The sequence below is a fragment of the Chrysemys picta genome, chromosome 13 (genome assembly GCF_011386835.1).
Source record: "Chrysemys picta bellii isolate R12L10 chromosome 13, ASM1138683v2, whole genome shotgun sequence".
Lineage (NCBI taxonomy): Eukaryota > Metazoa > Chordata > Testudines > Emydidae > Chrysemys > Chrysemys picta.
The window spans coordinates 31745843-31764057 of record NC_088803.1 but is presented as its reverse complement, the minus strand read 5'-3'; the positions used below and the strand labels follow the sequence as shown (position 1 = coordinate 31764057).

At 42.3% G+C, this 18215-nt stretch overlaps 1 protein-coding gene across 6 annotated transcripts in view; it reads left to right on the top strand.

The window, feature by feature from the left end:
- The window catches only part of PTPRT (protein tyrosine phosphatase receptor type T), a 736092-nt gene that overhangs the window by 532878 nt on the left and 184999 nt on the right, over window positions 1-18215 (top strand). For all 6 annotated transcript variants that reach the window (XM_005295345.3, XM_005295344.3, XM_005295348.3 and 3 more), the window contains exon 10: window positions 17860-18061. In XM_005295345.3, coding sequence (XP_005295402.1) covers window positions 17860-18061 — 202 coding nt within the window. The remainder of the gene's footprint in view (window positions 1-17859; window positions 18062-18215) is intronic.

Genomic DNA, 18215 nt, shown 5'->3' with positions numbered 1-18215 from the left:
AGCCCAATAGCCTGTCTTCCCATAGTGGCCAATGCCAGGTGCTTTGGAGAGAATGAACATGACAGGCAATCATTGAGTGATCAATCCCCCATTGTCCACTCACAGCTTCTGGCAATCAGAGGCTAAGGACACCCTGTGCCCTGATCATATTGGATAATAGCCCCTGTCATAGGACCTTTGTCATTACTCCCAGAAGCACCTTCCATCAGACCATGGCAGCCATCCTGCACCAGCATGGGGTAGTTTAGAATTGGGATCAAGCTTTTGGAACACACACTTTTGTATGGTGGGGGACAAAAAGAACCAGAAACAAATCCTGACCCATCAAGAGCGGGAGAGAACAAATTCATCAAAGAAAAAGAAAATATTTTTCCTTCAGGGAAGGAAACATACCAGTGTTTCCTTGTCCTGGCACTCCTATTTTGCTTTGCCATTGAATCCTAATGAGGTATAATTTTCAAAGAACTGCCTAAGCCTTTCAAAATCGGCTTAATTCTGCGATTCCCAGCATGGAGAGCTTAAGCCTACATCCTCAGCAATTAACCCTGTTCACCTCTTTGCCATTAGAAGTTCAAAACAGTTCGGTTCCTCTGGGTTCCTCATCAAGGTGATTCTGCTGCTACTATGACTCTGCCACCCACTTTAGATTGTGTCCAGGCCTCTGTTGCTGTGAACAGCATCATATTAGTGCCCCTGAGAAGCCAATTTGTTTTCTCCCCTTTTATCTCTTCTCCTCCCTCCTCTTCCCCCCACCCCCGAAAAAGGTACAGGATATGGTGGGGAAGAGTTAATTTCAGATATCAGCTTAGTGGAACTCCTCTCTGGAGTTAATGGAGGCCAGGAAATATGCTTGACAGAGTGGGTAGCTGCTACGTGTTGTGAGACTGAAGAGTCAAAGGGCAATTTATAGGGCAATTTGTAGGGCAAGGAGGGAGCCAATTTGGCACTCTATTTTCCTGCTCGTTAGTGCAAGGTAAAGAAGGGGCTGAGGCAAAGATTGACAACGGGGAGTTAAAAGCATAAAGCACAAGATTATTTTTAAATTTGTTTACATTTGTGCATCCTGATTATTGTGATGTCTTTTTAATACATTTAAACCAACCTGAAGATCCATAGGAGGAGCATCTCCAAAGAACTCCGCTAAAAGGAGGAGCAATAAGGGTCCTCCACTGAAGACTCCCTGCAATATTCCGAGTTGCGTGGAGAAAGATAAAGCAATAGAAATCTGAAGTGTGTGTTGGTGTTCATTGAACTCACTGAATGTGAGTTAAGGATCTTGGCTGGTGGGCAGTCTTACCACGAGAGATGAGATTTAAAAAAAAACCAGTAATTGATTAAAAATGGAATAGAAAACTTATCTTTCCCTTTTCTTTCTTTTTGATTTGAAGTGCCAAGGTTAACAGATGGAATGGGAGTGCAGTAGTCATACTATACCTGAAATTTCAGCAAAACTTTTGAAGTAATTGGGGAAATTAATTTTAATTGATCTGGTTGTAAGCACTGTTATGTGGGCTAAAAATTGGCTGCAGAACCATAAAGATAAAATTTGAGTTGAGAGAGGTGTCTTGTGAGGCACTACAGAGAGCAGTTATAGGTCTGTGCTAGGAAGACAAGATGCTACAGCCTCCAAAAGCATACTGTGTAAGATATACAACATATGTTGGGTAGGCGAGAGGCATACAATCAAAATGTCATTTTTTTTAATGTATGTGACATATGCTCTGGGTCTTATTTCAGTAAAAGAAAAACATTACAAAGACTATACCCAATTGCTCCTCTCCATATAGGATGCTCGCTTAACATTTTGATTGAAAGAGAGGGTAAAAAGCAAATGAACTGAATTTTATAAATGACATTCAGGCCAGATTCCCCCACCGATACTGCTGTTTAATAGTCCCTTGCTCCATAACTAGTCCCAGTGGCTTCAGCGGGGCTATTGCCAAAGTGAAGTACTGCTCAGTATTGGTAAGAGTGACAGAAATTCATCCCTTAGCTGGGAGATGGTATAGAATGTAGTGAAGGCAAAGACCATTAATACAAAGACAGATCCGAAGGGTTAGGAAGTAAAATTAAAGCTTGCGGAATAGACCTGGATTCCATGACACACGGCATTGTTCTAGTGTGTGTATATGTGTATAGAATGAAGACAATCTGCTCTTCATATATGGGTGAACAAATCAAGAAAGACTCTGTATGCAAAACTCAGGAAATATTGCAGATGAAAGGTGTATATAATCTTTTCTGCATGACTCAATAATGCTTACAACATAATACAATCATCTCTATTCAAATTTCAGACACACTTGTATATTCATACATTGGGATAGAAAATAGAGCACATTGTGGGGGAAAATATCCAAGCCTGATACCAGAGTTTGTCCACCCATTGTGACACATGCAGCTGCTTGCATGAGCAAAAGAAAGCAAGCATCCATTTTCAGTGTTTCGCACTGGGCTGTCGGTCACCCAGCTGCCTGACTTGCATACCCAAATGTTGCTTGTACACCTGAAAAATGGTGATCTTCCACTGTGGGAGGGTACAGGCTGTTGTACTTGAATAAAACAGGACAGGACCATCCAGCCATAGGTGAAAATGACATTTTTGTGTTCCCACCTCCTGCAGTCTCACTAGAACCATCTGTTTGTACAACAACCAATCCATTGCATGAGGCCTGCTCTTGATTCAAAATTGTCATGGCCCTAAATCTGATAACTGAACAATCTTCCTAGTAGGAAGAAGGATGGTCCAGAGTTCCTGTGTGACCTTGGGCAAATCACTTCGTCTCTGTGCCTCAGTTCCCTATCAGTAAAATGGAAATAATAGCACTGCCTTGCCTCACAGGGGTGTTGAGGAAAAATATATTAAAGGTTGTGAGGTGCTTAGTTACTATGGTGATGGGGTGGCATACAAATACCCAAGATAGATAGAAAGTGGGCAGCTCTCTAAAATATACAACGTAGGAGGCTACCAGTTAATCCAAAACCAAAACAAGCCTGTGAGACAGGATCTAGGTATTTCTTAGTTAAGAATACTACCAGCCACCAAAGGCCGCTGCTAGATGTGCAGGGTACAATCCTTGTATTAGAATATGATTGTCGGAGGGGGCAGGGGAGTTGTTTCAATCAGCTTCAGACCAGCTTTGATGTATATTTTCTTTACTGACATTACTGCAAGATTTTCCCCTCTACATGAAGTATTTAGCTCTCTGAAGGAATATATCTCATTTTCAGACACTAAATATCTAGACAATATCTCAGTGCAGGAAATCTTGGGGAAAAAAATGTTTGAAACATTGATTTTTCCAGGAGAGAAGGAATTTAAAATTCATTTTATACTCAGTGAATTTTGCAGCCAGGAGTCTGCTGCAAATGCAGTTTGGGGGAGTAATCCAGAAGATTTGTTTTACTGCAGCTAATCAGATTGGGGCAGACCACCTCCGTAAAGGTAATAGGATTTTATGTATATATCACCTACTGTAGCTATAGAAATATCCTAGGCATTTATACTAAAACAATTAATGTGCAACAGACACAGAGCCTGATCTTCACAGGTGTTGAGCATCTCCAGTACCTTTGATGTCAAATGGAGTTTTGGGTTCTCAGCAACTTTGAAAATTTGGCCCAAAATACATTCAAGAGGAAACCAATATCAGTAACTTTCAGTCCTCTTCTTTGCCTTCACCTTGTCCCGTTAGTCATGGTGTGTGGATCTTGTTCTGAATCTCTAAGCATGCTTGTCAACAGTGCCTTCCAAGCTGACTCTGACCTCTTTATGTCTTTCTTCAGCATCTTGAACCACAGTTTTTCTGGGTCTTCCTTGTAGTCTTTGTCCCATGACTACTAGATCTTTTACTCTTTTATATCCCACATTTCATCATCTCACATGACCCAGCCATCTCAATTGATACTCTCTCATCGTTTCCATGATGGGGGCTACCTGCATTATAGCTTATACAGTTTCGTTGGGTAGCCTATAAGCTCTTGTCTTACTCAGCATTCACCTGAGCATTCTAATTTCGGCAATGTGAAGTAGTTGTCCTCTCTTCCTCATTGGCTTGCAATCCAAACTGTACATGTCTGACCTAATCATAGCCTTATACACTTTTTTCTTTAGTTTATTGGCATATTCTTATTGTAAAGAATTCCATCAATTCCATCCATTTGCACCAAGCTTTCTTCATGGAACTCTTAACATCTTCATACACATTCATGGTCTAGCACTGAACAGAGGTGTTTGAATTGTTGCACAGACTTTAACTCTAACCATCCAGTTTTACTGGCTTCTCATTGTCCTGCTCAACAAAACATTGCATTTATTCCATTTGTTATTGGCTCATTCATAAACTGTTTTCTTCTAATGCAGGCTTCTGTCATTCTAGATCCCTTTCCAGTTCGTATTTGTTTTCACAGCACAGCATAATATTGTTGGTAGAAAAGTGTTTCATGAAGACTCTTGTGATGTTGCACCCCATAATGCTTTATAAAATATGCTTATGAATGTAAATATGACATAACTGGAATAGGTTTTATGCTAGATATGCCTAGGGGCTGTCCCTGTGGTACACCTGCACCAGTTTGCTATGTTTCCTTTGCTCAGTTGATTGGCAGCTCCTGTAGGTATCCACCCTGACAGTTACAAGTTGTTTCTAAAACATCCTTAAAAGGGGGGTCACTTCTGGTTTTCAGAGGCACCCTAGGGGGCACTTTCTGGGGCACTCCTGGATCCACTGTTGTGGATTTCAGATAATCCACACAGACTATCCTTTTCTCAAACTTCTGGGAGTTCCCCTCTCCAGTCAGCATGCCCACCTGACTGATTGTGATGCCATGGGTCCCCTGACCTATGCGTTGGTCTCCAATTTCTGCCAAGTTCTCCACTAGTTTCTGAGGGAGCACAGACTGCCTGGATGAGCCTGGGCCCATCTATTTTCATGACAGTTTTGCATGGCTGATATAAAGCATTTTTCCCCCCTCCTAGTTTCTCCTACAGTGAAGCTGTTGTACCAAGACGGGGCCAGCAGGATATTCTTATTCAAATTAAAACCATCTGAACAGCTACATAATATTCATGGGTTCAACCTTGTCTCCCTTCATGTAGCTACTCAGGAAAATGTGTTCCATCTTGCTATAAATACTAATATGTGAGACAGCTCTTAACCACTAAATCCCAAGCAAAAATTTACATATAGAGATTTATTTTCTTCACTCCACATTATCTAGTTGCCAAAGCTGACCATTTCTCTGCTGGAGTAGAGCAGAAACAAACCTGGCTTGCTTGCTGGGAGAGGCAGTTTGGGAGGATTTATTTGCTATTCATAGAACAATAAAATAAGGATTTTTACTGTGGCATGAGAAGGAAGTTCTTCTCCTATTTATGACAAGAGTGTGTTTGTGGGTTTTGTTTTGTTTTCTTTGTCTTCCCTTCTCTTACTTAAAGCTGAATTTGAATGGATCGGCTTGCAGCAGTTTTCAAACTCTTTGCAACCAGCAAGCCTATACTTCAGGGAATTATCCTTAGATGGGAAGTATGTAGGTATAAATTTTTAAAAAATTGAAAAATGGGGTTGGGAAATTACACAGTCTATTTCAATCCTTCACTTGCTCTGAACAGCTTCTTTTCAATCTTTCTTATGGCAAGGAGAACCCAAATATGGGACAGCTTGATGGTATAACTTGAGAGGCAGCTGTACAAACAGCAAACAGAGTTATTGTTTTGAGCAGACAGTGTCAGGAAATTATCACTTTTATGCACTTGACCATTCCATCATCCTGGGACAAACTCAGCATCAGAACATAATTTTACATTAAGCATTTGTATATGTTCAGCCAATCAGGTTACTTGACGATTAACAAAATATGCCTAATCTTGCATATTTCAGTCATGGATGCTAGAGATGCCAGTGTTTCATTTTCAGCCTGTGCATCTGGAAAGGGAAACCTCATTTATCTGAAAGAAATTAGAGCAGGACAAAAGGTTAATGTGAAAATGATGTTTGGGATAACAGACATTAGTGTGGCAGGCAGTATATGGTCCAAAGGATAGAGTTCCAGACTGAGTCAGGAAAACTGGGCTCTATTTCTAGCTCTACCATGGACTTGCTGTGTGAATTTTGGATAAAGATTGGGGTTTTACATCAGTTTCCACAGGGGCAAAATGGGGATAGTGGTGCTTACCAACCTCAGCAAAGTCCTTTGTCTACAGATGAAAGATGCTCTATGGCCCTGATTCAGTCAAAGTACTTAATCATGAGCTTAAAATCTCTTGGCTTCAATGGGACTTAAGTAGATAAGTTTAAATGCTTTGCTGGATAGCAATGGACTTGTGCTTAAATGCTTTGTTTAGTTGGGGTCTCCTGCAGATTGTCTTTATTGCTAGCAGGGGAAGTTGTGATACATTTAATCAGCTAAAGTATGACAAAACTCCACACAATTTGTGTTCATTAAAGATCTCCATAGCACTTTTTTTTGGGGGGGGGGAATAGGGGATTAACCAGTGACCTGGCCAAATTCCAATGAGGGATAATTGTGTTCTTCTTATTGAAAAATCCACTGTAGTTGTAACTTTTATGTGATATTCCACCTGTGGACAAATCTATTGTGTGGTCTTGCTGTACTGTGCTGGGCTTGATTCTGTGAGGTACTGAGTGGTGATAAAGGTGCTCTGTACCTTGCAGAGTTGTGCTAAACAAATGCCACTTTCTGCCTCATGAGGAAACTGCATTTCAGTGATGGGTAGAGGGATTCCTATGTCATTTTTAAACCAGTTTGTAAAGTTCACTGGGATCCCTCTAGGAATGAGATATTCTTTTTCTGACTCAACATTTGTCACTCTCGGGGATCGTCTCTTAGAGGCCATGAGTGGGACATGGGGATTGCCTCACCCGACCATTTTGTGTGACAGCCTGTTTCAGTACAAGTAAGGGGAACTCTGGCAAAGTGGACTGATGTTTTAATTCGTTTTATAAAATATGCATTATGGGCTCGATGGACTGTGGTTTTACCAGCCATTGCTGTGTCATGGGACGTCTAGAGGGACACCTGCCTAGGGGCAGTAGCTGGAGTGATGCTGCCTACTGTGATCGGCTCTAAGCAGAATGTGCCCAGGGACTATGGAGGAGTGGAGGCAGGCAGTCTCTTCCACTTTAAAGGGGCACAGTCTCTGTGTCAGCCCCCTGCTGTTGCAGGAAAAGGGTGGGGTATCTCTGCTCCACCCCTTTTGGAGTGACTAGCATTGCTCACAGAGCACGGGGGGGGGGAGGATGGAAGGGCTCCCTGCATCCTCTTCCCACGCTGTGAAAGAGGTCAGAATATAACTCTATGAATGGAGGTGAAGTAAATAAGGGCTTGTCTACATGAACATTGAGTGCACGGCAAGCTGGGATGTGAGTCTACCCTGCACTAGCCTTCCGGGAACTAACCGTCCATGTGCACCCTGCTGACACTCGTTAACAGTTTGTTAATGCACTTTGAGCCAGTCCTTTTTGAAATGGCACTAGATCAGTGGTTCTGAACGCACGGCCCAATCAGCAAACAGCAGTGGCCCATGTGACATCCATGGACTAGATCAAAGCTATGAACTAGATCAAAGCCCACAAATTAACTGTTAATGTATGTCAGCAGGGTGCACATGGACAGTTCGGGCACAGCAGGCTAGAGTGGTGTAGATTCACACCCCACCTTCCCGTGGACTAATTGTTCATGCAGACAAGCACTCAATATTTGCCTGCCTTAGAAGAATATAGGGCTGAGCCCTACCCCTACCACTCCAGGAATGGAACCAGTGGCTACAGGAACTTGATTGTTTGTTAAATCTGATGTGTAGTCCACACCCAGAGCCTTTTGATATCTTACTGGTTATTTATAATCCCCCCCCTCCCTCAGTGTGTACACTTCACTCATTATGATACTAGCCGTGAGGACCTGAGTGTTAAATGTTAGGAGGTGGTGTTATGATGAAGAGAGTGATGCTACGGGGAGTGCAGGGACAGAAGTTATATATAGGAGGAGGTGAGAGGCCAACAAAGAAAATGACACTTATAGCAAAATGGTGTTAAAATACAATAGGTATGAAGTCTGTGTGTGCATGAGTGTGTACTCTATAGAAAGTGAGAAGGAGAGCTATAATTATCTGCTAAAACTGTTATTTTACCAAGATGAGATATGGAATTTATAGCCAAAAGATGTAAAATTCATACAACAAATCAGTATCATAAAAGTTGTGGATCTGTCTCATTAGTTTGTAATCGTTCTTTGTAGTTGAGTTGCAGCTGGCAATTATATTACTTTGTATGCCTAAATCTACTTGATTTTCCTCTCTGTAGTACTTTAATTTCCTCCAAAAAGTTTAATGGTCTGTGCCCTGGTGTTTCACCAAGAAAGTGAAGTGTGGAGAAAAGCCGTGAGTGAGAATCCGTCTAGTAGATGTGAGTAGGTTTTCATTTCTTAATTAAATGTCAGACTGATGAAGGGTGTTGGAAACAGAAGCTTTCTCTTTTAATCTGGAGAACAGGTAGTGCACAGGCATTGCTGAGCAAATGTTCCTCATTCTACTGTGTTAATGTGCCTTGATCCTGGCCTTTAGGGGGATGTCACTAGGGAAGGAAGGGTAAGTCAGACTCTAGGGCCTAGTCCATTCTCCTGAGAGCAGCTAGGGAACAGCTAGCGCTAACTGTGGTGTCTTTGGGGTGTGGACAGGGCCAGGTCCAGGCACCAGCGGAGGAAGCATGTGCCTGGGGTGGCACATTTTAAGGGGCGGCATTCCGTCCATTCTTGGGGCGGCATAGTCCGGGGCAACTTTTTTTTTTTTTGCTTGGGGCGGCAAAAATGGTAGAGCCGGCCCTGGGTGTGGATACCTGTGGATTCGGAACTGATCTAAATCTCCTGGAGTGTGTTCAGTTTTATCTAGCCTCTTGTGATAGCACCCTTGCCAAGCCTACTGCTGCCCACTGTGCTGGGGGTACAGCCTGTAAGAGGAAAGGGCAGGCAGTCCTTTGGGAAATAACTAGTGCTTTGGGGTGGTTTGCCACGAAACCTGAAGTTCATTTTGTTCTTAGGAATGCTTTTCAATGTTGCAAACTCAGCTCAGGTTCTCCAAAAGTGTTGCTAAGGTTCTTGAGTCTTGTGAGACGCCCAGCCTGGTTCATATGCCAGTGTTAACTCTATGGCAAAACATATGGATTCATCTGGTTTCATTGTGAAATTAGATGAAGCTCTGAAGTTTTGCCTGCCTCCCACACTTGAGTTTATGGGTTCATTGGAACCTGAAATTTCGGTTGAGGGGGGATGTGCAGACAAACTGAATTCAAAGGAAATTCCCCCCAAAAGTGATGCCACAGAGTTTCACTCAGATGTAGAAGAGTCACTTACACCGTTAAATCATGCCATACATTAGAGTCTGCCCAGGAAATGCTGCATTCCCAATACAGTGACACGTCTAACTTCATGCAAAAGAAAGGAACTATATTTTGTCACCTTCAAGTTCAAGGATTTTTCTCTCAGGCTTCCAAAACTCAATTTATTTTTATTTATTTATATTTGGGGGATGTCACATAGGAATTGGTTTATAGGATTTATTACAGCGTGGAATGGAATATGTGAAGCAAGATTAAAAATTAATAGCCTTATTGTTGACTCGGGTCTTCTCAGTTAAGAGGTTCTGCAGAACTTAGGTGAGTTGGCAAGATATAGGTTGTCCTATGTAGAGGGCTGGGTTAGTTTTTGCAGTCCCTGTGCAACATAGCAGACATGGATCCATCCAGCTCTCCGCCACTGATATCCAGGTCCCCAAATCTACATGTCTATGACATATGTACCCTAAAGAGTCTCCTACCTACATGAACCCAGACTTAGGCTGTGAAAACCTTCCTACTCACCTGCTTCTAAGACTTTGTGGACACTGACCCCATTGCATGGAGTGAGAAGCCATGGAGAGGCACTGAAGCATGTAGCGTAGGAAAGGGCTTGGGGAAATGATTGGTGGTTGTAGTCTGTGGGCACTGGAGTCAGGTGGGACCACAAGCTTGGAAGTGAGGGGAGTGCTCTGCCTGGCAGAGGATAGCTGTGTTGGTGCTGGGCCCCTGGAGGGCCCTGCACCTTCATAGTTCACATAACTAAGGTCGCCAATTATCCTTCTGGCAACATAGAGTTGATTCCAATAGGGAAAGGACTGCACCTGCAGTTGGAAGCAGCAGCATCATGCAGTTCTCTGGTCAGCAGGGTCTCATAATGAGAGATGCCTTTATTTTAAAGAGAGAGAGAGAAGCTATGACTGATGTGCAGTTCACTTTGGGCTTGTCTACACTGTGATTTTAAACTAGATCAAAATTTGAAAACACTTGCATACACACAACGCAATCCATCACTGTCTGCTAACTCCATGTTTATCATGAACTCTGGAATCCTCTTCCAAAGTGGACTACATATGCTCGGAATTGAATTAGTTTGATCTATTGTTCATGTGGACACAATTGCTGTGCTGCCTGTGCACCCCTTTTTGCATGCTTCCAATTGCTATCCCACAGTGCTTGCAGGTTGACCCGTTGCTGGCCTGTCTGTTTACCTGTGGGCCCTCTTATCTTTGGTGTTGAGTTCCCAGGATGACGCTTCCCCCCTTTAAAAACTGACATGGAGCCAGATTTCGTTCATTTGCTTCTGGATCCCAGTGTATTGGCATCCTTGCAATGCAAGCACAACCCCACAACATGCTTTGCACAAGTATCAGAGGGGTAGCCGTGTTAGTCTGAATCTGTGCAAAGCATCAGAGGGTCCTGTGGCACCTTTAAGACTAACAGAAGTATTGAAGGTTCTTACCCACGAAAGCTTATGCTCCCAATACTTCTGTTAGTCTTAAAGGTGCCACAGGACCCTCTGATGCTTTGCAAAGATGCTTGGAGCAGTGCTGAAACCCTGGATCTCGCCACTATCTAGCATCGGTCCAGGAAGCTTCTGTGGCCAGCCACTGAAATAAAGACCTCTTTGTGGACATTGCAAAGCAGATACCTGCAAAGTATCATGACTGGGATGCCGACTAATGCCCAATAAAGATCAAGCAGCTCAGGGGAAAGTATATTGAAATAAGGGTAAAAGGAGACAATCTGGCTTGGGACATGTGACCTGTCTATTTTTTGGATAAGATTCTACACAATTATAGCACAACCAGCCGAGACACCAGTCAGAGCCTGCACACAACAAAGCAAAATACCTTAGAATACCCCCTGAGAATTCTATGCCCTCAGTTCTCAGCAAACTGCTGCAGTGTGTTCACACAATGTGAATTGAAAATAGAACAGGTGTTTCGTGCACATCCTTTTGGGGTGAGTTGTGTACTGCAAGTTACCTGATGCATACCAAAAAGCTTTGGATTAACTGCCCCTGCCCCCAAAACACACTCTTCATATGATGTCATTAGTGATTTCCTTAGCGTCATTTTCATGTTTCAATGTTTCTGCTTCCATCAGCTAATGGCAGGCTACTTGCAGGTGTGTCTGTTTCTCTGTGTGTTGGAGGTATCCGATTTCCAGGGGGGACTGTGGAGGTGAGTCCAGCATTCAGTGCTGGGAGAGGTGTGTGAATGTGTGAGCTAACAAACTGTTCTGTCTGAATTAAAAGGTTGCCTTCTTCCTGTCTGATGCTAGCAGAGTGTGATAGTGAAAGAACTGACACCCTGACAGTCATCAGAGGATCCTTATTCCCTATGCCCCTTCTACAGGGAGTCCATCACCACAACTATTCCACCAGTGCCTCTGCATGTACAATGATATGAAAAAAAAAACCAGTGTATAAACTAGTCCTGTTTCCAGTGTCTTGACTCTTGGTACACATGAGAGGAGTGTTTTCAAAAACAGCTACAAGTCAGGAATTGGTTTATTTCCCCCCAACTCAGTAAAGTGAAAGGCAGTCCCTGGAGACTTGAGTTCGGATCCTGGCAAGGTCATGAGTAATAGTCTCCCTAGTCCCAACTCCTCAATTGTCCATGTCACAAGATGATGTCACTCTTGGGGCATTAGAAAAAATTGCTCCTCACTTTCAGCTCAAAGGTGTTCTCAGAAGTCAAGGAGTCTGTTGTTTTAGTGGGGAACAGAAGGGTTGGCTGGGCTGTATTTAAAAAAAAAGATGCACATAAAACTTTCAGGAGACATGAGGCATAATTAATGGATTTACATGGTTCAGATGTGCTATAGCTTCTCAGAAATTGTTACACTGGGTGCCAGTTAAACAGCAGAACTATTTTAAAATTGTACTGTGTATCTACAAAGCAATGTTTCATTTAAGGTGACCATATTTAACAGCTCTGCTAACTGGTTTGCATTTCTGTGTTCAGGAACCGCACTTTGGTGGGTGCGGGGAAGCTTAAGATCCTAACATTTGATATTTACTATTTTGAGAAAATATATGCCTTGTAAAATTCTGTTTTCAGGGTTTGTTAATTGTTGAACCCTGGGTCCCAATCTGGGGATCCAGCATCTACTCTGCATGATGTGGGCCCAAGTCCAACCACCCATATTAAAGACTTCCTGGTGCTCTTCCAAAATGTGGCCACACTATCCCTTTGTTTATGGTTCAGTGTGGGGGGAAATTGACTGTTCACCAATCCTGATTGTCCAGAGGGCAAAGAAAGTTGGCTTGTGAAATTGTGGAATACTTTTGGCAGACTACCAGAGCACGAATCTAGTGGGGCTGTGTCAACGCTTCAAAGTAATAGGGCTTGAACCTTGTGTGATGGGTTCAGTCACAGAGACCCCCTTGGGACTGTCACCTGATGTGCTGAAATTACCTCTGAGCCCCTTTTCCCTGCTACTCTGGGACTCGATAACCCTGCCTTGTTCAGCCAGACACACTAGCCTGCTGCAACACAGACCCAGGTCTGGTCCACGCCCCCAAAGCCGCAGACTTCTACCAAAACTGCGGGTCACCTATCTCCAGCACCCAGACACTCAATTCCCAGTGGGATCCAAACCTCAAATAAATCCGTTTTACTCTGTATAAAGCTTATACAGGGTAAACTCATAAATTATCCGCCCTCTATAACATTGATAGAGAGATATGCACAGCTGTTTGCTCCCCCAGGTATTAATCACTTACTCTGGATTTACTAATAAACAAAAGTGATTTTATTAAGTATAAAAAGTAGGGTTTACATAGTTCCAAGTAATAACAGACAGAAAAAAGTAAGTCACCAAGCAAAACAAAGCAAAAACATGCAAGTCTAAGCCTAATACATTAAGAAACCGATTACAGGTAAAATCTCATCCTCGGAGATGTTCCAATAAGCTTCTTTCACAGACTAGACTCCTTCCTAGTCTGGTCACAATCCTTTCCCTGGTACAGCCCTTGTTAGTTCCAGGGGACATCTTAGGTGGAAAGCAGGGGTGTTCTCATGACTGGCAGCCCCTTTGTTCTGTTCCACCCCTTTTATAGCTTTGGCCCAAGGCGGGAATCTTTTGTCTCTTTGGGTCCCGACTCCTCCTTCTAAATGGAAAAGCACCAGGTTAAACATGGATTCCAGTATCAGGTGACATGTTCACCTGTCCTGTGAGACTCCAGCCTCCATTCTTCCAGGGCTAGCCCGCATGTACCCAGGAAGGTTTGCAAGTAAACAGAGCCATTTACAGGTCATTGATTCTGAAGCACCCTTAATGGCTTCCACTTAATATGTTTACATTGGTAATACAAGTTTATATCTTATTCTCCTAACTCCAGACATAGAAATAATACATGCAAACAAATGGGATGAACACACTCAGTAGATCATAAGCTTTGCAATGATACCTTACAAGAGACCTTTTGCATAAAGCATATTCCAGTTACATCATATTCACACTCATAAGCGTGTTTCCATAAAACATTATGGAGTGCAACGTCACGCCTTGGGTCATGGCTTGACTCTGGCTTGTGCCTTCCATCACTGGGGGGTCCTGGGTCTGAGCCCCAGGTTGTTGAGATTTGTGTATAGACAGAAGGGGGTTTGAACCCTGGGCTTGCATTGTAGTGTAGACATACACAGTGTGTGTTCCAAGCTTTGTACGTGACAAAATGGATTTGTTTGTTTAGATAAATAGAAGCTTACATGAACAGGGAGCTACTTCTTGGTTCCAAGGGACAGCACTAAGGTTCTAAGGCAATGGGAAGATGGATTATAAGGAATAGCGCACAATAGCATCTAATTTGATTGTACTATACAGAGGAAAACCTTGAACTTTAATTGAAAGCCTACAGATATATAAAGAAAGCACACCAATCATGGGTCACTGATGGTGAAGTCAGATTGCAAGAAAGCGTCAAATGTTCCATCGTAAGTCATGTTATGTTTTAAAGCTCGGAATAATAATACTTGCTGTTTCTGTAGCACTTAGTGTTTGAAGGACGGCGCAGACATTAACTAATCTTCACAAAAGTTGTGTGTGGTAAGTGGAATAAAAGTGAAAATGCTTTGTACATTCTAAGTAGGTTGTACAGTTTGTAAAGAGATTTGGCGTCGTTTGCATGAAACGCACTATAGAAAAGTAAGATAACATTATAGTCTATCTTCTGTTTGCAACACGAACCCATCATACAATGTCACACACTCTGAAGTCTCTGATCAGAAAACACCCATGACTGCAATAGCCTTGCACAATGCGGCCTTTCTCCTGTGGGTCCTTTAGGTCCTACAGTAATACCAAGAATAATCCCCTTTCCCCACCCCACCCCAAAAAGCTCACACCTCTGAGAAACTTCAGATTCTCATCTGGATCAAAACTTTTGTTGGTAGGGCTTCTCACTCTCTAATTTGCCTAAACTGCAACCCTGAATCTGAAACAGGCCCTCCCTCTGGAATGCTGCTTACTCCCTACCAAAACTGTGATGAATATTGGATTCAACTCTGAATCAGGTTCCAGACTTCACAAGTTGAGTTCCTCTATAGTTTGTGTGCCCCCCATGCAAGTCTTCCATGCAGACTCTAATGAGCAGAATCTGACTTGTAAAGCTCCATAACTTACTTTTTATCGAAAATATTGCTGAAGTTTCATTTGCCTTAAGTATCTGATTTCTTTTGTTGTTTTGTTTGTTTGTTAATTTTTAAAAATGAAGATTGATGGATTATTGATGAGTAGCCTCTTCTATTTATCCATAGATGAAGGACAGTTGTAGTGCAAGATTCCTCCACTTCTCTTCTGTGGTCTCCCTGCTAATGTTATCGAAAGTCAATACCATCTGATGGAAATGGGATGGTCTGTGTGAACTGCATTGTTGCATTCAGTCAGTCTGCTAAGACCTGTACTGAGCCAACTAACTGAATTCACATAGGATACTGGCTGGCCATCATATGGGCAGGATTTTCAGTGACCTAGAGCTGGAAATTTCCTTATCCTATTCCCAATTTCCCAATCCCTGAACTCCTACCCAGCACCTGAAGACTATTCTAAAAATGCTGTTTCTACATTTTATTAGTACAAACACAGCATGCAGGTTCCAAGAGGTTAACAGTCTCTCCTGCTTGTAGAAAGAACAGGAGTACTTGTGGCACCTTAGAGACTAACACATTTATTTAAGCATAAGCTTGTGTGGGCTAAAATCCACTTCATCGGATGCATGCAGTGGAAAATACAGTAGGAAGATATATATATATATATATATATATATATATATATATATATATATATATATATATACCCAGAGAACATGAAACGATGGGTATTACCATACACACTATAACGAGAGTGATCAGTTAAGGTGAGCTATTACCAGCAGGAGAGGAAAAAAACTTTTTGTAGTGGTAATCAAAATGGCCCATTTCCAGCAGTTGACAAGAAGATGTGAGCAGGGCCGGTGCAACCCATTAGGTGACCTAGGCAGTCGCCTAGGGTGCTACAATTTGGGGGGCAGCGACCGCGGCGGCATTTCGGGGCAGGACCTTCCGCCGCCTAGGGCGGCAGAAAAGCTGGCGGCGCTCCTGGGTGTGAGGAACCGTGGGGAGGGAGGGGGGAATAAACATGGGGAAATAGTTTTACTTTGTGTAATGACCCATCCACTCCCGGTCTTTATTCAAGACTAATTTAATGGTGTCCAATTTGCAAATTAATTCCAATTCAGCAGTCTCTCGTTTGAGTCTGTTTTTGAAGTTTTTTTGTTGCTTGTGACTCAAAACTAAACCCTGAATGAATAAATTTTATTTTTTAAATTTGCTTCATCTGTAGCAGAGCCAGGGCTATGATCTTTTCCTCAGAACCTAACAGTGTTTTACCTAAAGTTCTCTTCCTCTCCCTCTTTGAAAATGTTTTGTTAAGGCAGCTGCAATTGTTCCCTCTGCGCTGCCCCCGAAGGTGAATAAAGTGTTCTGCTTCCAGTGGTTGTGGTTTTTTTAATGACCCTTTGTCCTGAGATCTGACTCTGTATAGCCAGCTGCTGGTAAGTAGCAACAAAATAAATTGCAATGTATAGTTCCTTGGGAAAATAGTGAGTTTAAATTGAAAATACTGACAAGCTGATTTAATAGAGCTGCTTTTGAGGGTGCCACTCTCCTCAGTTCTTGCTGCTCTATATCATTATGGATCCTGGTGGAATTCACTCTTCTTCCCTGTAATCCAACCTATTCTCTGTGTATCAGCTTTCTCTTTTGTGATCTGCCTCTGTCTAAATAACAGTGTTGTTTGCTGCTCCTGCATGGTGCCAGTAAGAATTGGCCTCTGTCTGTTTTCAAACCTGTTATAAGATACTCCTTTTTTAACATTATATATTTGTTTTTTCTTCAAAATGCAACGTTTTCTTCCTGTCATAATACGAGGGACTTAGAATTTTCAAAGCCTTTTTCTGGCAAATCCAGGAATTAGATTCTCGTGAAGACCTTCATAAAAAATTGAAGACTTGCTATATTAAAATACATTGATTTATTCATAGTGTTTCATTACAAATAAGCAAGGATCCTGTAATATCAGGAAAGGTTAGGGGAGCTGTAGAGTACAGTATATTATATTGACAGTTCAGTTGAAACTGAGCCACCATTGGATTGAATTTGAAACATAGGGAAGGAATCAGCTGGTAAATAAGTCATGAGTTTTACCTCCAATGTCTGTATATTCACAGACTTGCCACTGGTAGGCATAATGGAACTCAGACAGAATTTCAAAGGTGTGCTTTGGGCTTGTATTTCTCTAAAGGTGTGTTATCACTAGCAATATATGTACTCATGAATATCTGTCTGGATCCGTACCTTTCTGCCAACACTCTGAGGTGGAAATCAGGGACAGCACTCATACACAAACCCTCAAAACCAAGGACAAAGTCAGAAAAAAAATCAGTCTGAAACAGTCTCAAAAACACAGGCAAAGAGAGGGGGGAATTTGTGTAATGCCTTCACGGTATTTATTTCATGTTCTTAAAAGAATATTCTCTCTGGGTCAAGAATTCTTTCTGTTTTAGACCTGATCCAAAGCCAGTTGAAGTCAATAGAAGGACTCCCATTAACTTCAATTGGCTTTCGATCAGGCCACTAGCTGGCAGGAAAAATACTTGATGGGAATTTTTCCCATGAGTCTTTTCACATCACAGGGAGAAGGGTGAGGGGAAGGAATTACACCAGAAATATTCATGAAAATCCTGCTGTCAACTTTAATTTGGCTGAAGAAATTAAGAGATTTCTTTAAAAAAAAATTGTTCATCCACTTCTTAAATCAGTTTATGCTGCAGTCTGAGCCTGTTGGTAATGGAAATGAAAAATCAGACCCTCTATTAAGTGAAACTTTGGATGAAAGATCATGCTTGGATCTCCAGCGTCCAAGTAAAAACCCATTCATGGAACATAATGAAACCAGATCTGTTTTTTCGCCTGACAATTCTGATGTCAGCACAACCACCCTGACTCTATCTGTTCTTTATTTGCAGATTACATACAAAGCTGTTGGGTCCTTAGATCCCAGTGCTGACTTGTCCAGCCAGAGGGGAAAGATCTTCAAACTAAGGAATGAAACTCACCACCTCTTTGTAGGGTTATATCCAGGTACTACCTATTCGTTCACCATCAAAGCCAGCACAGTGAAGGGCTTCGGGCCTCCCATCACAACACGGATCGCAACTAAAATTTCAGGTATGGCACTGGGGGAGAAGGGAAGAGGCCTGGCCTTGGTTTGTCCTTTGTAGATCCAAATTAAACAAACTAATAAAGCAAGAACAAATGACTTGGCATAGTATCTCTGTCTGTAGGATAAGATAGCTCCATAAAGCGTTGTTAGCTTGGCTGA